Genomic DNA, 24,494 nt, shown 5'->3' with positions numbered 1-24,494 from the left:
CTTGACGATGGGCTAAGATCCTGGCGAAAGGTCGCTGTCTCTCCAGCTATGTCAGTTAATAACTATCCTCAAATGGAATTCGCATATTGCATATTATATAACATTAATGAAAATGGCGCGTTGTCCTCTTCGACGCGGAGTATCGATTATCCAATCATTATATTTTGAAGATAAACAGATCCCAATCTGAACAAGATAAAAAAGAAAAAACTTATTCATTTCAGTCATTAAATTTGATATCGTACTCATAGACGTTCCTCTCAACAGATCAAGAAAAGTTGACAGATATCTAAGAAACCATGATTGTGAGAGAAATCAGTAAGAGGATATCGAACTTGTCTGCAGACAACAAAAGATTCTTCGTTTCCCGCGGAGAGAGAACCCTTGGGCAGATTGGAAAGGAGATGACCAAAGCTGAAGCAGTGGACGGTGGGGTTTGACACATTTTGTAACTAGAGTCCCCGAGAAAGCCGAAGAGGGGGCGAAAAGAGAAAAGAAAAGAAAGAAAAGAGAAGGAGTTGGAAATTTCATTTGTATTGACGAGGGATTAGCCCGAGTGATGCACTGTCCCCCCCTATTGTGTTCTCTGAATGGGGAAACAGGGAGACAGTGTCGCTTGGGGCTAGAAACTAGTTAAAAGACTGAAAAGCGGTAGAGACTGCCAGAAGACGAGACGTCCGTAAAGTAATGTGTCAGCCTCTCGCTGGTTCATTGACAAATTTTGTCCCATTGGCCAGTAAGGAAATAAATCAACAAAGGCATGCAGTTTGGCTGGCTCTCCACCCCCCTTCTTCTTAGTGTGGAGGAGGGAGGTGCTTGGAATGTGTCCAGATAGTCGCCGTGTAGTCTTGACTGTGTTTTGTTCAGGATAATAATAACAAATGTTCTCTACTGAAAAATATATACTAGTCTCACTTGTAACGTATCTTCACATATTTTTTCCCGACCGTGTCGAACTTTTTTCTACTATCGCGTAAAGGAATTCGGTTCGTCAACGACTATGTTTGTTCAATTCTCGGTTTGAATATTCGGATCATGAAAAAATATGTCGGTTTTCTTATGTGGTCGAAAAATACGACAAAACTTCCTTTTCAGGCTCGAATAGAAGACGATTTGGGAGACATCGAAGCACTCAAATAAAACTTTTATTTACATATCGCCTGTTAAAATTAAATCTAACTAATTAATATTGATTTTTATCACATATTACAAGCGTGTAAAGGTGATAATGAACTTGTCACTAGATTAATATATTATTTAAATTATTCATATTTGAATCTACGAATAACTTTAATTCTTTGAATAACGAGAGACTTTTTAAATCAATGGCGTTTGTTTAAAATTCACGAAATCCTTAAAATAGCTTTATTAAAAAATTTCTGGTACTTTGATGATTATATACAGAAATCATTCGTGATATCAGTTCATTAAGTCGAGAGGCGAATGATTTCAAATGGCAAGTTTATCTAAAAAAAAGATCTTTTGACTGCGTTTTGTTTCCAAAGTAATGCTCTTCCCCCTTCTTCCCCCAATCCCATTGCTACTTCTTTAACATTTTCTTTTTATTTCTATTTCTTTTCCTTCACTTCGTTCGTCCTAGCCCTAATGTGCGAGTTTCTGATGTAATTACTCTAAGTGTTGTTTTGTCGAATGTTAGAGTCAGTTCAGTAGACGAGGGGAGGGGGACTTTTTTTTAGTTATGCGTTCCCTCTCAGCTTTCTTCTCTTCCACCGTCTCATTTACTGTATATTTGGAAAATGTTTCTGGACTTTTTATCTACAAAATCAATTTAAGAGAAAAGACAACCAAAATAGAAAAAACAAAAAAAATTATCTTTCGGTGACAAAACACTTGACGCACGATTCTACAGTTTTTTTTTTACACGTTTATGTTCTTTTGTATTCATTAATCAAGCATCAATTTAGAATTGCTATAAAACTTTTCTGTTTGTTCTGTACCTTTTAAACCGTTCTTCTACTACTGTTAATGGTAAATCCGCAAAGTTAATAATTCTCTAAAAATAAATAAATACATAAGTAATTATTTCTTTTAATAATCAACGTTATCTTTCAGTTGTCTTTTGTAGCTAATCAGGCAATATTTTTATATTTGAAGTCGAAATAGAATCCAGTAATCACTCAGATTTAGTGTTAAATGTTTCATATACTCATTAAGAACAATTTCATTAAAAAAAAAAAAAAGATACTTTTATGCCAGATAATACTTATACAAATGTGAATAATGTTTGTATTCTGCTACAGATTTGAGTAGGTTATATGCCATATTCACTTCCGATTTTTGTATTTAACATTAATGGGAGAGGCCGAGATAAACAATGGAACTCTCCATATGGGTGTTAGATTTATGGTTTATTTTTCCCCCTAACCCCCACTATAGGTGGGGTCGACATAATCAGGATCTCGACACTGCCCGATTAACTATGATTTGTGGCAAGTGCTCGAAACAGATATAAATTCGGTCGTATTTTCTACCAGTTTGAATTAGTGAATGGCGGTCTTAATGCGTGGCGGGTTATTTGTCGAATGATAAAATTTGTTTTAATAACTTTCCTTCAAATGAAAAGTTGCTAGTGGCAGCAGAAAATCGGAAATAACCATGACTAAAAAAACGAAAGAAAAGGAAAAAGTGCATTAATCGACATAACGATTTCATTTTTTATATTTAGATGACGAAATTGAACTTATTAGGACAATTTGAGTTTAATTACGTCTGAAAATACGCTAGCAGACAAAGCCAGTCGAGACGTTTTTAACAGTAAATATGCTTAAGAGCGAAAGTAATTAATGTGTTTTGAAATTTTTAATAATGGATACAATAATGATTTTTTTACCTATTTTTACCGTCCTTTTTTTTATTTTCTTTATTTCGTTTAAACATTCAGATTATAAAAGAATTATTTTAAATTATAAAAATGTGGGCCTATCTAGAATTCAATTTTATAAGATAAATATCCTGAATAAGAAGAACCAAGCTTGCTTCCTGTTTTGTTTCTTTGTTGAAAGGACTATTCTGAAAACTCTTGACATGCACAAATCAAAGTTTTCTTTCCTTTTTTTTTTTTGTTGTCTTTGCATAATATATTTATTTTTATTTTTAAAACATTTTTCGCACGTTTCTATGCTATAGTAGTTACAACAGTTTTTCTTTTTTTTCTGTTGGGTTATTTAATTTTCTTTTCTGTGAAGCAAGTCAGATAAATCTTGAATATCAAAAAATCTCAGTTTTTATTTTTATTACCGTATTTGCCAACGACTTAATAAATACTTTAACCTCGTCTTTTATCAAAATATAATATACTAACTAATGTACAAATCTTGCCCTTAAGTTATAAAACTATTCTTTACTTTTGAAATTAAAATTAATTGTAAACTTTTTACAAGATTGTTTCTTTAAAAATGCACACTTTATAAAAAAAAATAAAGGAATTATTGATATTAGAAGAAAATTTGATACTCCCTTTCCAATAATGATTTGTTAAATTAATAGAAGTATGAAAAAATCGTTGCCAAGCAGCTGCATTTGAACAAAGTTTGGTTAACTTTCCAATGAGAATGGTTGAGTGTTGAGATTAGTGTTGGAAGAGCAGAAGACTGGGAATCCAGATTAAGTTAAACACATCTAGGAGCACTGCTGCTGTGTAATGTTACAAAGGGACAGCAGTGATCAAGTTATATGTATTAGGTTAACGATAGTTATCCGGCAACCTCAGAGATTCATCGGGGAATATCTTTGAGAGAGAAACACCCAGATGTTCCGTTCTAAACAGAAGTATTCTTCTAACAGTTTTGTTAAATTTAAATCTATTTTTATTGAATAACTTTTTAAAAAATTTGTAATATATCTTGCAACAGTTATCTTTGTTCTATGCTATTAATGGTTTCCAAGCATTTGAGTTTTGTATCAGATAAGACCAATCTTATTGGATTAATTTAATTTATTGGGAAATAAGGTTGACTTTCAATCCCTTATCAGTTTATCCCTCTTCGAATTCAAATCGTTCCACAAGTATTTTAGAAAGAGTTTGTTTGAATAGAAATTGCCTAGAATAAATGAAATTAATCACCCTCTTATGGAGCCAAAGTAACATTTATGAAACGCAAAGGACATACTGAGGCTTTATGAAAGTTACTCGACGATATCTCGCATACTTATTCCCTAATTATAGAGGCAATGTATATATTCTTCAGAATAGTTATCCTCCAAATCATCGCTAGATGTGACAGATGACACTGGTATGTTCCTTTTAAATCGTTTCATAGTTACTGCTGACACTTCACCTCTCTGTTGGAAGCCGTCACATCATTTTGAGATTTACGTCACTTCTAACGATACAGCAGATTGGCGAACAGTAATTCCGTAGCTTTATTCTTATTGGATAACGAGTTTGCTATACTCAACAGGTATTTAGTCACGTGACACGCATACCTGACACAGGCCGTAATTAACAAGAGAAGACAGTTATACGTGTGGCCTCTGGGACTATGGGTATGGTACAAGCTGTCCCGTGCGGGGGTGAGTGCCAGACGGTGCGATAAGACCCACCTCCCCCGTCTCATTCCACTTATTGTTTCCTAGGCAAGCATACGAATGATGGCGAGGTGCTGTTGGACCAGGATGCTGGTGACCTAAAAGGTCAGGGGTAAATGGTGGCCCTGCCTAACTTCTGAGACAACGCACATCACCCATGGCACGTAGACCATTAGCATAGCAATGATGAAGGGTTTGGAAAATTATCCATTCTCTACTTTAACCCCCCCGCACATTTCATGAAACATAACACCCCCTTTTCTGGTGTCATTCAACAATGAGCCGAGGATGGATATCCATCGTTAAACAGGTTGAGCCAGTGAACTTTATAGTTAGTGAAAATTCAAATCATCGTTGTGCATTCTAATCTGATGTCAACTATTTAGAAAAGCAATTAACAGTCAGATCTAAAAGCAATAAAATTTTATCGCACCTGTTTTTATATTGCCGAAAAGTTACCTATCTAAAGGATTACATTAGTGTCAAAGACGTAGCCTATTAATATAAGCTTTGAATTAAGAATAATAATTAATGATAATTAAAATAAATTATCCTTCCAATATATAAAATAAGAATAATATATAAAATAATTGTTGCCTCTTTAATACGTTTTTTATAAATTAAAAATAATAAAAGAGCATTCGTAATTAGAACAGTATGATTAATGTTAAACGTTTTTATAATAGACACGAGTTGGAGTATGCTTTAATTCATTTACGTTGAGTATAAATGGAAATTTTTATAAAAAGTGCCACGAAATAAAAGTATATAATCTAGATCCGGGCCACTGCAATTATTTTGGAGTGCAATGTGCACCTTGTGTTGTACTTCGTGTCGTTGGATGCACGGCGGCAAACCTACCTTTATCGAATCCGCCGTACAGGTAAAGAACGCGAAAGTAATTAGAGCTCTTGATAGGGGTTGGGGTCACGGTCTGTCAACTTCGTTCCTCCGCCTTTCTACCCCTGCGTGTCGTTAACTGACGAAGCCGAGGGGAAATCGCCTCCTAATGTAAATAGTAGCGAATGATGTCACGTTTACTTGCGTGAGTTTTCGTGATATGTGTATCTCGTTGAGTTCGTCACCTCGCTTAAGCCGGCTGTCCGAATCAACACGTTATGGGTCAAAGGTGGCAAAAGTGGGGTGTGATGTCAGGTGTTAAAAGAATACCATTTGATTATGTTGCAATTTGTCTACCTTCTGTCAGATGATATGGATGGGCGTAGAGAACTTTAAATTATTAAATAGTTTCTTTTTAAGTAAGTTATATCTTTTTTTAAGGTTTAAAAATGCACACACACACACACATATATATATTAAGGGAGCATTTTCCGTTATTAAAAATGAACGTTATAGATAACTGCTAGTCGACTCCTCCTTTCGCTACGAAGCACACCTGTCCTCACACTGCACTAATAATAACTTAATGTTGTGAGTCATGTAATGAGTTAAAATAAGTGATATGACGAGGATAAAACATAATCAATGCTTTAATATATCCTTATGTATATATATGCAAATATATATATAGGTCTACATTTTAATTTGGATGTTAGCTTCTAGACATAAAAACTTCTAATCATTAAAGTAGAATAATATTTATAAATAATCGTTGTTTTAAAAATACTTTCTTTTCGAGTAAATGTTTTGTTTATAATTAAAGTTCGGGCTGACTTTTTTTTCTTTTTATTGTTTTGTATTCATATTTCCTGCGTGAGACTTGGATCATTTGTAAGTTATATCGCACGCATGGAAAGCGTATTTTAAAAAATAACTTTAAATCTTTGTAGTAAGCTTATTAAGCTTATTTTCAGTCTATAGTAACAAAAAAGGACTTCTCATAAGTAGAACAATATTACAGAACATCCATTTTCTGTACCATATATCTCGGATACAATATGAAATCACTAGCACAAGTAGATCTAACGGACTGTCACAAATAGAATTAATGAAAAAAGAACTTTCTCGAGCTTCTAACCAACGAAGATTGAGGGAATACAGAAAATGGGGAAAAACAAGAAACACAAGAAAGTGCATGTTCTTAATTTAATTTTCACAACCGTTGTTGGTCAAACGCGTGATATTTCCTTTATGCTATGTGTCCTGCCTATAGTGTAATTGGCTCCTATCAAGAAGTTGGGTGCTTTCTCGTAACAAAATGTTTGTTTGGAAGTTGGTTAGCTATATTGACGATGAACTATGTAGGCCTATTATCTAGGAATAATAGCAATCCAACTCTCATAAACAGTCTAACAATAAACCATGATCAAGGTGTCCTGGGACGTCTGCCTCTCTCACTAACATACAACAATTTTTATGGCTTTCATCATATTAAACTAAGCGATTCTGTTGGGTAGAATATAATAGATTGCAAATTTTATTATTAAAATATTAAATAATTTTATTGATTTTAAATTAAGTTTTTGATATCTTTACAAAATTTAATTTAAAAAAAATTAGTTTCAAAGAAGTGACTTGGATAATATTTGGAATAGCTGTTAATTCATTTATGAACAGGTTTAAATTTAACCTTTCTAGTCGTGAAAATGTCACCGCACTAAAAGACAGTTTTCTGGAGGTGTTCGTCCACAGCGGAACACAACATGTCAACACATAGCTGAAATTACACCCACACACCCCATTTATATTATCAATGGATCGACAAAACCAGAGTAGTGACTGATAAATGATGTAGGTGAATTACTTCATCACACCCCTTCCTTACTTGGGACGTTTCTCCACCGATCACGCTCAACACAGAACCTACAAATTAGTGTCCATTTATCTGTTCTTAACATCGGCACACGGTGAGCGACTGATGTTGCTATCCTTCTTTGATCAGCAATTGGGAGGGATTCAAATGGTTCTAAAATGACTCAAGTGTGGCCGAGTCATTTCTCAGTACAGTTCGTTAAGAAAAATTCCACCGCGATGTTCTCTGCAATTTAGCATAATAACCGACAATCATTAATTTCCAGTTTTAGTTTTTCCTCCACCACTTCACTGCTCCATATCCGTATAGAGTTCTACCGCATCTCCACCCATTTACATCCTGCTTAAGTGTTATGACTAAGATTTTTCAGACAATAAAAAATACTTTAAGAGGAAAACTTTTAAAATATTATTTTTGATTAAATACGAATTAAAAATAAAATAAATAAAATGTTACATATATTCATTAATTTAATATAATGTGATTTAACTGGCATTTAAAATCGTTTTTTCTTCGTCAAAAATTTCTCACTTCTTTTTTTTTTTTTTTTCTTTTTTGCTTCTCGACAGATTCAAACCTATAAAATATTTTTCGATTTCTTTCATCCAAAACTTGCAACTCTCAAGATCCGATATCGATTTTAAAAAATAAAGGCCGGTCGAAGTGGAATATTTCTCCCTGTAGCCCACTAGAATTATAACGCGGGTTACAATCAATCGTCAGGTTTTTTGAAGTGTAACACCTCAGGATGCAAGATGTCGTCTATCTTCGACACACATCCTCCTATAAGTAGCAGTCATCGTTTGACGTTTCCAGCTGCACTGAAATGTCGTTCACTTTGACATCTTCGTTATTACAGTCTAACTGACAATTTCAGTCGCATGACGTCATTCGCGGATGTTGGATCGCGAGTTGTCAGGGAATGACGCGCATATTGCATCTAGAGAATTCTGCTCCAGCGCTTCTCGCCTCTTTATTTTGATTTGTTCTATGAACAACTGTATTAATTTCCTCTTTCTGAATCTTATACATCCGTATCTCTTAATTAACTTGCTTTATTTTTATATTTAACCGTGCAGCAATGTATTTTTTTTTTTCTCCTCTGTCTTTGTCTGACATATAAAACAATATTATTAATTGAGGAAAATTGTCTTAAAATGCGTGATTTAATGTTTTACTCATCCAATAACTGCCAGTCCAAACAAATTTATTGCTTCCAAAGAAAAAAAGAAAAGATTCGGTAATTGCAAAAACGAGGAGAAATCGGGTCACATTTTAACGTTTAGTGCTAGATTATTTTCACTTCGAGCGAATAAAACTAGATAAATGGGAAAAGGGGGAATATCGTCAAGCTAAAACTGCCGAAAAAAAAGAAAAAAAAAATAGCGACTTATGTCCGGTTATAATTAAAGCGTTATCAGACAAGAGAAGAAATCTTGGCGAAAATCCGGCAACGAAAATACAGAAGAAAGAGCAAAATCAGATAAAGTTCATCCAATTACTCACAGCTCAGACATTTGCATTCGGTCGTCTGTCGTAATGACAAGAGAGAAGCCAGTAAAGTTACCAAAGACAAAATTTAATTACGTCGTTGCTTGATGAAGGTGTTGCCATTATCTCTGTGATTAACGCTCAGTTTGTCTCGTCACGATTTTAACCACATCTCTCCCAATGCTTCCAAGCCAATTTTAGATTTTTCCTCTCCTTTTTTTCTTGGCTAATAGAACCATCTCGTAGTTTTCTATTACACCAAATATAAAATAATGCTTATTAACTAAAAATAAATAATACTTTTTAAAAATTACTTTTAAAAGAAAGTTCTTAGCTGTATTAGTTACCATTTTAAAGAATTTTATTTTCATCTTTTGCTGTAATGCAACTCAATAACATCGATTTTATTTATTAATTTCCTTTTGGAAAGCGTTTATTTTATTATTTTTTACCCTTTTTTTTATGTTATGGGCATAAATGGATAATACTTCAAGAACAATTAACGGACGAGAGTTTTAAAAGAAGTAAAAAGCAGCATAGAAAAAAAGTGGGATGACTATCGGGAGGATTTATTGTTTCAATGTTTGGCCTTCATTAATCTAGATACTTTATAATAGCTCTCCGGTGGAGATTATACACGTAAATGATTTTTTTCATCCTCCGGAAACTGTGTAGACAATTTCGAGAGTTGTCAAACCGAAGCGATTAAAGAACACCCGTTTCGCTGACGTCATTGGCGTTTAATTGCAGCCGGGAAGAGTAGAAAGAGTGGGGATGAGCCAGATGGGAATACTAGGATGTCTCCGTCGATGACAAATTAGAATAAGGTGCTCAAAGGGATAGAGGCGTCGTGAATGGTCTTGTAACCACTCGCTCACCCCGTCGTTTCAGATTATATATTCATTGTTGATATGCGGTAATTTATTTCCTTGTTAATCCTTTGAGCCCGCAGTGGCGATGACTGGAGGGAAGCCAGCAGAGCAGAGGAGAGAGAGAGGGGAGGCAACGAGTCGGTGCTCCATTAAACCGTGATTTGATGTGCTTCCCCTCTCTCCTGTTGCATTCCCACCCGCGATTCTTCTCGCAACGCTAAGCATTTATCGTATGAATGATACTTGTTGTCATTAAAAGCGAAGTGTGTAATTTTGTTCGGAGCTTACATTCATTTGTGACCAGTCGGATTATATTATTAATCCGCGACAATTCGTTTTATACCCGAATTTCGTATAGCTGCTTACAATGCGAATATAAATAACAAACTTTGGTTATATTCCTTCTAACAAACGCATTGGAAAAGTTCAGCTGTCAAGCAATTATTTCTAGCGAGCATACATCTTGCTATAATTAATTTATGTCTAGACATTCTTGTAAATTCGACCAATTTGACATTCTTGGCTGATTTTACCACAAAGATATTCGCTTCTTAATTAAAAACTAGTCGAAGCAGTCCTAAAAATCGTTCTCGTAGATAAAGTCGAAGCGAAACGTTTTTTTTGTTATTTGTATTCTCTCTTATTGTCCCTTAATTTATAGCATTCTTGTTTTCTACCAAGATATTTACTTCATTTGAATTCCTAGTCGAAACTCGGACACGGCGGTGCATGTCTGTTCATCTATTTTACCTCCTTGTTAACACATTGCCCATAGCTATGTCTCACTTCATTGGCTTTGGTTGAACATTGAATGAACAAGTTTATAACACGTTTCGATTAATTCGGAGAATTCGTTTATCTGCTATTTTTAATGATTCCACTCCAAACGGAACTTCATTCGGATGACTGAAACTTCGTAGATTTAAAGATATCGTCGCATAAATAAGAAAAGAATACTTTAAATATACACTAATCTATATTTCTTACGCAACTTTATTTATGTTTAATATGCAATACGAATGAATGAAAGGATATTTTTTTCCCTAAGCTGAATTGAAAGAAATGTTTCTGATAAGCCGTAAAATGAATATAAAAAATATTTCTGTATTTAATAATGCAAAATATGTATTTGAACGGCGAACAAGAAATAATAAAGGTAATAAAACAATGATAATTATTACAATCAGATCCCGCAAAACTCGATATTGCTTCCAAGTAATGCAATTTAGAGTATTTTCTAGCCATGGCTAATTGTGCGATTGGACACGCATATCAATAAAGTAGTCGGTAATCTAATAATTGAATCATCATTTTTTTCTAATTTTTATCCAACTCTAATTATATATAAGTTTATGAACAAATATCAACGTAATTACAGTGAACTTTATTGAATTATCAAATGAATACAGAAATGTAATAGTCTGTCTCTTCTTAAGTAAGATTTTTTATTCTTCTAAATACCATTCGACTATCGTAAATTTAAATATTCTTTCTTAAATGCTTTCTTGTATCCATTTTTCCTGCCAAGTATTTTTTTTATCTACATCAATTAACTACGACTGCAATCTTCTCGATTTCAATCTTCAAAGAAAAATAGACGTATTTTATTAAACGTTTATATGTAGCTTTTTCGTTATTAATTTAAGAAATATGTTAAGTCATTTACGATGTAATTTCGGCAATAAATTATATCTGGCACGATAATTATCTGCTTAAAATAATTATAGTTTATCCGCTTGGTACGGTATATAAATATACGAGGAATCCGTGTGGACGGGCGCGATCTATGTCGATAAAAATAACATAAAGCCGATCTAAATGTAAATAGGTATTGATATAATAACTTAATTAATCTGAAGAACTCTCTGGGATAATTATAATTTAAAATTTATTTACACAGTGCAGAGCGGGGTTTTAAATCCTGTTCTAGCAGCCAATTTTTATAACAACTCAAAACCTCCCAATAATTTATCATGTTATTATATTTATACTTTTCAAATTATTGAAAAAATAATAATTAAGAATTTTTAAAAATATTCATTTCATTTGGGAAAATAAAATTTTGAGACAATATGATATAATTTTCAAGGCGTATTTCGAAATGAAATTATAGAATTTTCAGCTGAAGGCTTGTGTAATCGATAAAAATTGAAGCAAGCACTGAGCTAAGGTCAAGACTGTCAAAATGTGCAGCAAATTAAGCTCTCTCATTACTTATGTTTTCTTGTGTGACGTTCGCTCTATTTATTGATTGGAGAGTAGAGCTTGCACTAGCTGGATTCGCTTATCGGACCAGCATAACAAGGTGCATCTTGTTAGTCAGGCTGGCTGGATCATCTTCTACATCTGTCAACCATTCACTGACACACCATTTTACCCATTTTAATTGGACGTCGAGCGTTTGCTGGAGGGCAGCGCTTTTTGGGAGACTTATTTCACACGTTATTCCAAGCCGCGGCCGTAATATGTGACGGACTGGCGAAAATGTCTTTCATACATCCTCAAGTACACTTTAAAAGTGAATTTCATACTTTTAGGTGTAGAAAGGGCCTAGTAAATATAGTTGTGGATGTCGTAATGATCTCTTATACACCTCACATCTCATTTTTTGCATTTTTTGATCACTCTTCTCCGGTGGTATAGCCGTGTTTCAGTTTGTCAGAAGTACTTTCTTTATGCCCTCTCCCGAATATATGGCTCGAAAAGTTTTTCATCGCATGCGCCTGCATAAAATGGAATCTGCTTCTTGTAAATTCTACGCCGAATATTAAGTTGGATCTTTTAATAAAGGAGGAATTTGTTTCGAGATAGCGACCCGTGTTCCGAGACCTAATCAATTTAATGGAAATTTCCTTCCTGTTATATTGTTATACGTCAACTGTAAATAGAACGATGCGAATTTTTATTACAATGCAATAATGTATTGAGAAAGCCATTTTTCTTGGCTCTAAAAAAGTAATCTAACGAAAGACCATAGTTTAAACTTTTTTTTTCGCCTCATTTATCTAAAGTGAAATAAATCGGAAGAATTATGTTAGCAATTTACCTGACCCATAGGTAATACCGAGCCATTTTCATTCAGCCACTTTGTTCCACTGGCTAACCACAAAATAAGAAAACAATAAAGCTAGTACTTTAAACTACGGTTTACTGTCATTAAGCAGTCTTTACCCAAGTGTTTCGTCGCAAAAGCCGAGGAGCTGTAACTAAATTGTCCAAGGAGCCATAATTCGTAGTGTGAGTCACCTGTCTGTGTTAATCAGTTAGGTAAAAATTTAGCTGGATGGTGATTGTGTCAGAAAGGGACATTTAGTGCTCGGCCAACTCTACTTGACGATCTTGCCATTATCAAGCTCTAATCTTCTTTATCCAATCCTGAGGGAAGCATTGGCTACTTAAATGTCTATCGGGAACAGTTGTTTGGTCACTATCGTCTTTTAGTAAGGGTGACACACTACCAATTGACCTGTTACTTTCCTGCACTCACCGGCCTTCTATCGAGTGTTTGCTCTCCAGAGGCATGTAAATTTATTAAGCACTCTCCATCTATTCTTCGAATTTTAAATTATATAATTATTTAACTGTACTTTTTTCTTGGCCATTGGAAAAATTTATATCTCCCAATAATTAAATAAATCCATTTGACACTCCTAGTTAGTCGAGTTCATATCCTTCTAAATTGCTTATTAAAATATGTAAATGCCGTATTCCAAGATGCAAATTCGAAATGTGTCATTTCCCTTTAAACAGGTGGAGGGACGACGCTTCAACATTCCTTAATGTATTCACCCTATTAGGCATCTGACAGTAACAAAATTACATTTTGGTTACATCGAAGTTCCCGCATTTAATACGATAGCAATCATCCAAATAATTAATAACTGCTGATTGCATCACACCAAGAAATTACTCATTGCTTACCGTCTCGGATTTATCCTGCAGAATTTCTAAATCAATCTTTTCTAACTTTAATATATATTCCTAAATCATTAAAGCATTTTCAAAAATTGAATTTCTCCTCTTAATTATCATGACATTTTTTAAAACCTTTCTGCCGCTTATTAAAATGATATAATAGGAAGAGCCAAACAACGTTGCACAATGCTGTCGACTAGTTTTCACCTTCATCCTGTTAAGGCCGAACACATTTAAATGACAAAACACGTTATTGTTTGTCCTTCACGTGGCATTCAATAGACAACCAGTAATTATATCAAAAGTATCAGTGAATGTCATCGCTATAATTAGCATCTGAGGTGCATTTCAGATAGTACTTTGCCCCCTTGTCGCGGGGTTGGCTCGACTGCGTATCTGTAGTGGGTGTAACTCCGACTAATATATTCCGAATGCACTGAATAATTGATGTGTTTTTTGCACTATAATTATCACATCGATATCTAAAAAAATATAAATATTTAGTTAATTTTTTCTTTCAGCATCTAGCATTTAGTAATAAAAACAGAGCTGCAGAAGTTTTTCAAGGGATAGGGTGTTGCAAAATGAACCTTCTTGAACCCGAAGATATTAATAAGTTGAAGATGACATATTTTAATGGATCCTTCAACAGGTCTATTAATCAGCCTTTATGATATTAATCTTGTACCACAGCTGCATCGTCTCTTATAATCGTTTGCAGTCCATCTAAATAAATGTGATTTAAATGATTGTGTATGGAAAACTCGAAAAGAGAAGCCATTAATTGGCGCAGTCCATAAATTAGAGAGATAGGAAAAGGATAGGAATGTTTACAATACTCTGGAGAATCCTTCAAACGCAGTTAATCTCTCTGACTATTATTTCTATCAAACAAAACATACTCGGTGAAGGCAAGTGCTACGAGGGCACTGCACATATCAAGGCGTCGAGATGTAGAAAGGGAGGAGAAGAACAGACAGAGGAGGGGGAGGAACGAAAAGATATCAAGAGGAGAAGTCTGTTTGGATTGAAGCTAATCGACTTACCTTGTAACTTGGCCCGAAAGTGTAGAGTTTTTAGACAGCGATGTTTATGACTGCGGCAGAGAATCCAGACCTGATGGCCGGACTAGATAAAAGCTAGTGTAGACAAAGAGATAGACACATAGTTTGACCTTTGTCCGTGTTTTGAAGATTTGCATGTTATAGAAAGGTTTGTTACCGTTACTGGTATGGTCACTTCATTGGGAAATCCGGTCACGGTCTAAGTGAAAAATTTAATTGGAGCTTTGCCGGATTGAAATGGTCATCATGGAAAAGCTGCTACGGGGATGTTAGCATGCACGAGCAATACTGCCCGTAATCTCCCAGCACTTAGAATGTCTCTACCTTGCGGAATTCTAACTACAGGGTATAGTTTGGAGTATGGAAAAAATTTTCAATCTCGGTGCAGCTTGATGCCGTGCAGCCCAGAGGGGTTTTGACGGGAAGGAAGACGCGTGCTGAAAATGGTAGAGGGGTGAATAAGAGGGGACGAATTCGAGAATATTTTCTTGTCATAGACCCCCGCGGGTTGAAGTGTGGTCTTGGATTTACTCAGGGACGTATAGTTGACTAGTCAGGCGTCTTGTTCTCGTTCCGAAACGTCTTCTGGTTGGTTTCGGAAAATGAACTGTTTGTCCTCTTTCCTCCTTTTTTCCAGTTTTCCACATGGCCTACTTCAATTTAGAATTTTATTTTCTCGACGTTATATACCACTTAATAAATATCTCCGGTATAATCCCCGACAATGGAATTGTTTAAAATTCAATAACGCTTATAAATTTCGTTTCGATCGATATAATATTTTCATATTCATGTCCTTAAACAATTGAAACAACATGAAAAACATTTACTGAAGTTAGAAAAAGTTGCCATTCACGCACACCATATAGGACACAGTATATAGAAAGTGTTTCTACCGTAGGCAACAAAGCAACCAGATGAAAAGAACTGGCAGTAAAGATTTAATCAGGACGATTGCCTCCAGTCCTAACGGTTTAGTCACGACATCACGATAGTATATATTTAGTCGGACGCGCAGAATACGGTAAAACACCGAGAACCAAACACCAGCCGCTAAAACGATACAAATCTGCACACTTACACGCTATACACGTGTCTTCGAAACGTGGGAAGGTGTTCGAGTTGTATATTGCGTGATTTTTTTATTTTTTTGTTACGCTCCATATATGTGTGGTTCTCCCAGTCTCCAGCCACTGCACGCATCACGTGAACTCTCATCGACAATTACATTAATGACCAACACCTGCTCAGGCCTGAGGAATCATTAGTGGCTTTAACAGATTGCGGCTCGCAGGGGATGACGTCAGATATGGCAGACGGGTCAAGTCTCGTCCTTGTAAGTATGGATGGTGCACGGCTACTCTCGGACCGGTCTGTTCAGTTTTTCTTTTCCCCTCTCCCTTTCTATTTGGTCACGTGATGCGCAGTTAAAATTGATTACACGTCAATAGAAATTATGTATATTTAAAGTAAAGACGATTGTTTGGCTCAAGCGAAATGGCTGCCTAATAAAATAAATTTGATAGAATTAAGCACATCCAGTAGACGGAGGTTTACTTTGATGGTCGCGTCAACTGTCGACATCTGGTGGAGCCTCTTTTTTTCCTGCACTCTACCCCTAAGGAGAACTTAGCCTTGGCACGGGATCCCGACACCCCCACCCCAGGGAGAATGTACACTTCCGATCGGAATAAGGGATGATGATTCATCTACAAATCTCTTGCCCTGCTACAGAAGCTGCCTAACGAGACAATCGTTGATGCAGCTTAATTTTAGAGAAGAAACTAATAAAAAAATACTCCGGATAGGACTCTGGGCCCCATCCCAATGAATGCAGAGAGGGTGACTCGTAATCTTTCTTCTTAACCCGTCGGTCTGGAATATTCATCTCCGATTATTTCCGCGTTCGACTTCCTTCAAAGGTGTAAAGGGGCGGATGATGTATAATAGATCAAATGTTGGAGGACCGACAGGGAACACGTGCCGCGCCACCTAGCTGCAGTTTCCAACAACTAGACTAATTTGCCACTGCAAGCTTGGGCCGTCGCTATCTCTTCGTGCTGCGTCTAGGTTAAATACTTCATTTATATACGTTATTTTAGTTGAGCTAGCTTTTTTGACACGATAAAAAAAGAAGTTGAAAAGTGGCAAGTAGCAAAACGGTGTGGTCATCACCAACTCAAGATGAAACTCGCTCGCTTTTTTCTATTCTACTACATCACGCTCCGGTGACTACAACCAAATTCCAGAGAGTCGCACTTACGAAATGGAAAAGTCAGGGTGCATGAACTATGACGTCAGTGGTAGGGTGTCCAGTGATGGATGAAGACGCATCAGCTTTTTGAGACGGAATGACTTCCTCGGCTCTCACCTTTCCGGAAGAAGCTCACTTCCGCCATTTGTGACGTCACATAACGAGTCCATTACGTCGAACGTCCGGCTTCTTCTTTCATATTTCTTTAGCTAATATAAGAAGAGGATCGATAATAGTTTGCGTTGCGTAAAGATTACCCGGACGTCTTGGGAAAATATTTTTATTTCTTCTCGTTTTCAAATTTTTAATTAACTAACACGTGTTATATTCTCGAATCTGTAGAAGATGGTTGGGAAGACGACATATTTCTGATACATCTACTTTTTTTCAATTAAAAACTTAATTGCTTAAAGAATTACGTAATGTTTTTTCGTTAAAAGTAGTATCGGAATGAAGCATTAGATGTTAATACGCGCTATTTCGTTCTCTTGTCGTCTCCGTCTGATCGTAAATTAACGACCTTGACAGTTTGGCTTTCTTGTTCTCACTCTCATTTTATCACTGTCTCTATACACCTGACAGGTGTTGTCCTTTGGCAAACATGAGCATGCGAGCTCGTTACATGACGCCTTACGTGGTTACAGAACATCTCTAACCTCATCACAGTCGCTAGTCATGCTTGGCCATCTCCATTAGACAGAACTGGCTTCTCCTCCTCACTCAGCAGTAGGTATACGTCTTCTTATCTGCTGGAAAATGGCCTATGCACGTGTGACGGATAGGACCGATACAAATAGGGTTAACTTTCAAAATGGTTGCCGCATAGAGCAGAGATGTAAGCAGATCACGTCGCATCGAGTCTCGGCGCTCCAAAGTAGACGAAGGAAGGAGATTTCTACTTGATTAGGCACGTATAGTCGAACGGTGGGAAAATATCAAATAACTCATTATATATCCGGACCGAGTCAAGAAATGTTTAGAAGATAAGATGTATTATTGTATTAATAAACTAGATAATTGGAAACGAATCCACAATTCCCACTAGGATAAATTAATACGCATGGAAATTGTTAGGAGCTAGAGATGGCTAATTATGTCCATAAACGCGCAGGGATGTTTTGGGTGCCAATATGTCTGAAGGACTATCAGCTAACAGCGAATAAGTCTTTCCTTAATGAGCTGACTTTGTCGTAATTACAGCAGACAATTATACTAATTATTAATACTAGCAGTCATTACACAAATAATTATTGCTTCCGGACAATCGTCCCGCTGTTTTAATGCAGCCACTTGCTGGATTGTGTCCTTATGCTTTTTGCACTTTTCATCTCGTTAACCGTCGTCTGGCTGAGGCTAAACAATCCCTTAAAGTGTTAATTGGTTTAATACGTAACCGGAGGATTTCTATACTGTTATTAATGCGGATACATTAACCGGCCGCCACAATTAAAGACATAATGAGAACACTCGACTGTAAAGGAATCAAGTTATTAGAATAGCATCAAAAAGATAGTGCAGCCTTCTCTTTTGTACTCCCGCTTCGTTTCTTTTCAGAAAGAGGTTAGGTAATTAAATTTGCTAGTTGTTAACCTTCATTACTCTTGTTAGTTTCTTTTTTTCCTTTCTGTCTTTGTTGCACTTCTTGTATCGAACTTCCTTTATTTATCTTCTAAAATCATTCAATAATTCGACCGGAGTGCAATTATAACTTTAACGTTTTAAATAAATAATCCGAATCGAAGACACCCTATCAACCTCAATTCGTTTGATAAGTCCATTATTTGCTTGACAGAGCCAAATCAAAAACTTTAAACTTATAAAAACAAAATAAGAGAAATCACCGACGCGGGGGAAAAATCAGAAAAACAAACAGAACAGTTTACGTTGTTCCGTAAAGAACATCTCTCCTTTCACTATTCTCTGGGGAATTTTCTTCTTTTTTTCGCTTTCTTTCTTTCAAAAAGTCTTCTTCCTACACCCACGTTCCGAGAGGCGTTCTGCGTATAACTAAGCAGAGCAAGCAGAATGAGAGTTAGTTTCCAACTTAATTGATGTCTGTATCCACTAAACTTTAAAGCAAATGAGGATATTTTTTATTCTTTTTTCTTTTTATATTTTTCCAGGCATTTCTTTCTTCCACTTCTATCGCCAGAAACATTACAGCCGGTATCAAATCAACTAATAACGTGTAAAATGCATTCTAAATTCCTCTTGGCATTGAATATTGATTGGGCCATTCCAGATAGTGCATATTCAAAGAAAAAGTAGGATTTAGGCAGTTGGGAGGGATTTATTACAACGATATTATAAATTACCTGACGACTGACAGATTTAATAGATCTGCTATGAAAGAAGTGATTTTCGCTTTTCGGATGAGCAGAACTGGATAGCCGAGCGTCGTTACAGAAAAGCACAGTTAAATTCGATCCGGCATGCCAGTTATATTCGATAATGCTTTTTTTCGAGGTAGTTACCGTCATATTTGACTATTAATTGGATTTGTAGAATGTTCGCCCAATAGCTGCATCAAACAAAAAATAAGAAAAAAACGTTTGCATGACGTGGAAGTTTTCAGATTGCGCTATGGTTTGATACCAGAGTCGTTGAGTTAGACTAAGTTGGAATAAGAATGAGGAAACTAAAATCAAGCGATCAGTCAATGTTGTCAGAAAGACTTTTTGATTATCTGTGAGTGGTTTTATTTCTTTGAGACAACACTGAAGAGAAAAATACGTGATGAACATTTTTTCTATTTTTTGTTTTCTTGCTTAAAAATTCTATACATCAACAAAACTCTATTATTTACTTAGATATACACAAAGCAATCTTTGAAAATGCATCACATCCTTTTATTTACAATTAATGTGATTAATGAAATGATTTTATATTAATTATTTATTATAAACGTTAATTAACCCCCAAGGCCCACTTTCCAACCAACTTATACTGGATGTAAATAATTTGAATATTTTTAATTTCTCTCGTGCAAAATTTATTTTAAAATTTAACTAACAACTACTTGATTAATTAACGATAATAAAGAAATATCTATATGAATTATTGTTCTCTTGTATTAATGTGTAAATTTATATTGTGATAAAGATAAATTAATAGATAAGGAAATGATGAATTTATATATCAATTGATTGTTATTTTATTTGTCTTCTGTAGGTTCTCCTCCGGCAGGCTTTTTGTACGATTCTAATATGTACAGTACTCCTCTGTCCCTATTGCAGTTACCTCCAGCAGCATTATCAGAGGTGACACAAAAATTAAGTCAGACAGGTAATACATGTGCCCGGATCACCCAGGATGGAAAGAATTTGTCAGACTTGAAAGGCCGAATACCAGATCCAGATTTCCATCAAGCAGTCGAGGTCGAAGTCGACATTGGTTTCGTATGCAAGAAATGCCAAATGGTTTACCCAGCCGAAGTGTTATGTCTTAATCATCAAAGAGCTTCGTGTTTTCCAACAAAAGCCATCGGCGATATAAAAGCCATGCTAAAACTGGTTCAGATCCATGTTGAGTGTCGTGCATGTCGTGAGCGATTTGTGACGGTTCTCGACTTCAAGTTCCACTGCGATATGGATCGTCACATCAAGCGAGTTCAGAAGATGCAAAGAGAAGCGGCTCAGAAAGCATCCGTTCAGATGACTCAACATCTCTCTAATCAACAGATGCAATCTTCGTCGTCCATAGCCATAGCTACAACGGCAGCATCGACGGTGTTGGCTGGTCTATCGGGCACTCCGGCGCCTGCCATTCCAGCCTGTACGGTGGTACCTAGTGTCCAACAATCGTCGTCGGCAGTACAACCAGCTTCAAGCGCCCCTCCTATCCCCATGTCAGGACCGTTAGACGCTGGTTCTGATCCCACAAGAAACGGTCTTCAGGACTTATTGTTCAATTCTGGTGTCCAACAGGATTTTAGAACCGATTTGGACGCCACTCTTAGGCTGAGTATGGGACCTGACAATGTGATTCGTGGACAGGGCATCGATACATCTTTGGACATGTTCGATCCCACATCTAAATCCGGGATGTGTTACTCAGGTGACTCTACCCTAACAACAGAAGCCACTAGGCTGTAATGCTTTTTAATCGTCGTAGGCAATAATGTCTTTGTCGTGTATTACGTTTTGCTGGATCAAGTAGTATAACTACATTATATAAATTTTCTCCCGTACTGTGGTGCTGGTTAAACCATGACCCTTACCATTCCTCCCTCCATCGCCTGTCCCCATTTCACTTGTCCTCGCACACCACAGACGTTTTTCATTCGCGCCCCGTTGATACTGGACGAGCTTAGATGGATCAAAACAAATTGTAGAATCATAAATGTTTTTGCCACATGTTATTATTGTAGCTACAAGCTTCCTCGAAAATAATCTTCCTCCCTCATATTGTGAGGTTGTTAGTTTAGTGTATGGATCCAGGCTAATGACCTATTATTATAGTTGGATTGGGAACAATTTTTGGGGAGATATCTGCCTGTGGTTTTCGTCACTTCGCTTGCCACGACATCTTACAGGAGGAGGAAAGTTTTAAAAACCAAGAAAGACAACACAGTATAGCATTTGCCTGCAATAAACCCCACAATAGTGTGGTGTCGTAGAGATATATATAATATATACAGTATATGAATAGACACGGTCTTTGAGACCCGAGAAATTTCGATCTCCTTTCATGACTCAAATCATATGACGTCATTGAACGTCATGACCTACTAATGTAGTTTTCTCTTGTTTTATATTCTTATTTTGTTAATACGACCCCAATACCCCGTTGGTGCGTGACGTAGTCTATGTGATAAGTGCTAGTCGTCTATCCATTCATCAAAAGTAGATATAAATTGGGTACTGTTCTTTATCGGTATCCTATGGTTCTACAAGTCAATTTTGTAGATATTATTGAATACATTGTAGAGAAATTGTAATCTTTGCCTATCAATGCTGATCATGGATTCTTATTTGATTGTCGTGTTTGCTATACGAACACGCAAATGAGAGCCAAGCTCAATTCAAAGACGTTATCAACCAGCATTACAAAAACGGTCATCAGCTGCCGTCAATGTTTCACCATGTTCCTGATGCTCACCAAATGGACCGGGTTGAAAGTTCCTGCATTTTTTCTACATCGAAGAGTAAAAATTCTTGTTATTATTCTCGGCAGACACCTGTCGGGTAAAAAAGAATAAAAATAACGGAAAGATCTTTTCCTTCCTTGCGTTATTCTTTTTTCCTTCTTCTGTGAAATTCGTCGATGCACGTAGAGATTTAAATATAAAAAAATATTACTTGGATGAAAGTGGAAGCTGAATCTTCAGTGGTGACAAAACCCGTCTGTATGTTTCTATCAACGTGGACACGTGTGGTAGTCACGTGGTTCCTGATTGTCCAATTGTAGAGCTAGTCGCTATGAATAACGTAGGGCGAAAGCAGATGAGAGAGAGAGAGAAAGAAGGAGACTGTGCTCACACTGCCACCACCATGATTGAGAGTGGGGCATGCTTTGGAGAAGGGGTAGAAAAGCAAGACTCAGGCACCCAGGGATAGTCATTTGGCGTTGGCATTCTGGACATTTGAGATCTCTCCAGTTCTGGCCCGGTACTATATTTTTGGAGGTGTTAAGCGTGTTGGAACTGGGAGGTCGCTCTTGCCCTCGTTGGGTTATATCTTTCTCCAACACTTCATTCTCAATCGCTTCTTTTTCACTTCTCCTTTTTTTCCTTCTGGGAGGAGTGGTTCAAGTTCCTACTTAAAATAGTGGGGCGTGAGTCCAGCACGCACTCGCACAAGGTCCAGTCAATTTTCTGGGGCTGTTACCAAACTCTCCAAACATTGGCATTGTCAGTAAATAATGGGTTGTAGTATTCCGGAAGTATATTTGCCCGTGATGAGTTTGAAAAAAGGAGTTCTCCTCATTCAAAAATTCTATTAAAAAATCTCATCTATGGTTAATGTAAAAAGTGGTTTATTTTACAATATCTCTCAGTCAAAATCAAGGGAAAAGTGCAATGATTCCAGGATATTATTTTTATCTCCATTTAAAGAGTAAATATAAATAGACATATATAAATATTATATAAAAAATATTATTACAGATGCATATAAATATACATATGTATAAATAAACATCTTTATTTCAAGAAAATAAAGAATAATTTATTAAGGAGGGAGAATAGATAAAGATAGAGAGAGACTGCTCCTGGATTAAAAGGGCCATCCATATTCCGCACAATACGCAGAACGCGGGAAATATAAACTATATATACATCTACTATATAGACAAACCCATATGAATGCTGTATGCCATCAAAGTACAATTTGGTACAGAAGTTCCTAACATGTTCTCTCCGTCGGCCGACTGCCTCTGTTAAGCTGTGCCCGTTAGTGAGACATTCAAACGTCACAAGGTGCACCAACAATTTAAAATTTAATTTTAATTCATTGTATCTATATTTATTCACCAGAGACATTGTTTTTATATAAAGCATCTCTTTAAAAAAAATTAAATAAACGTTTTTAAAGCAGTCTCTCTCGTGGTTTGCCTACACACTCCCTTATTAAAAGACAGTTTGAGTTGTCTGAGATAAGGTCATGTTTTTAAAAAAATCTTATTCGAGAGTAGACTTTCAAGGAAAATAAATAAAATAACAAAAAGGGTACCCCGTTTTTTGACGTGCACCTGTGAGCGTGTGTTAGGTCTGGTATTTTATTGCTAAACATAAGGGCGCGCTATGGTCGGGTTCTTCTTTATAACCACCTGAGGTCCTAGCAAACTAAACATGATGTCCTCTACCTCATACTGCATTCGAAGTTCCTATTACTGCTTGGACCCAGTGGCAAAGAATGAGTGTAGATTATCAGAAAGCAGGTGTGTAATTTCTTGTATTGTATATACGTACGTGTGCAACAATCTTAAAAGTCGATTCAATGTTGTTATAATCCTAGCATTTTACGTTGCTGCTTTGAATATTTTATTTTACGGTCTTTTACCAGTCGAATTCACCTCGTGTCAAATACGTTGCAGGTCCAACATCAAAGGGCTTTATATAAACAAATTAAACAAAAAAAAAATGTTCAGATTTTCATGATATCTGTTATAAAAACGCTATCTTCTTAATGTCAATAAGTACAAATTAATAAGAGAAAAAAACCGTCGTTTGGTATTTGAACGGCGAAACTTTGCCTAAAGGCAATAACAACCATTCTAAAAAAACCATTTGTTTATTTATATTGATTTTTGTCTGCACTTATCATCAAGATTGTTGATTTTTTGTACCACCATATCAAACATGTTCAGTTAATATTATTAGACATAGGTATTGTTTCATACATACTTACATGTGTGCGGCTCTATTTTGGTATATTGTTTAAAAAATTCTAGGTTTTTACATCACAGTTCTTGTAGTATGCTTAAGCTATGTAATAAACTGTCTGATGTGACGAAATATCAAACTTTCTTCTGTTTTGGACTCTCTTTCTTGTCTACTTTACTATCGGGTTCGCGTGCAAATAACAGCTGATAATTTTATCAATCGACATGTTTAATTAATATTTTAAAATGGCCGTTTGTTATTATCACAAAAATAATTCGAAATGTACATACATTTCGCGAGTAACAGGACTTAA

At 36.0% G+C, this 24,494-nt stretch overlaps 1 protein-coding gene across 1 annotated transcript in view; it reads left to right on the top strand.

The window, feature by feature from the left end:
* LOC111618296 (zinc finger homeobox protein 4-like) overlaps positions 1-24,289 on the top strand; it is an 87,115-nt gene extending 62,826 nt beyond the window's left edge. The window contains exon 5 of the mRNA XM_023359789.1: positions 20,029-24,289. Coding sequence (XP_023215557.1) covers positions 20,029-20,951 — 923 coding nt within the window. The 3' untranslated portion in view covers positions 20,952-24,289. The remainder of the gene's footprint in view (positions 1-20,028) is intronic.
* Positions 24,290-24,494: the final 205 nt, after the last annotated feature.

The sequence above is a fragment of the Centruroides sculpturatus genome, unplaced genomic scaffold, assembly GCF_000671375.1.
Source record: "Centruroides sculpturatus isolate CEXI.00-Female unplaced genomic scaffold, Cexi_2.0 scaffold83, whole genome shotgun sequence".
Taxonomy (NCBI): Eukaryota; Metazoa; Arthropoda; class Arachnida; order Scorpiones; family Buthidae; genus Centruroides; species Centruroides sculpturatus.
Note: the sequence above shows the minus strand (reverse complement) of the source record. Positions and strands in the feature narration are given on the sequence as shown.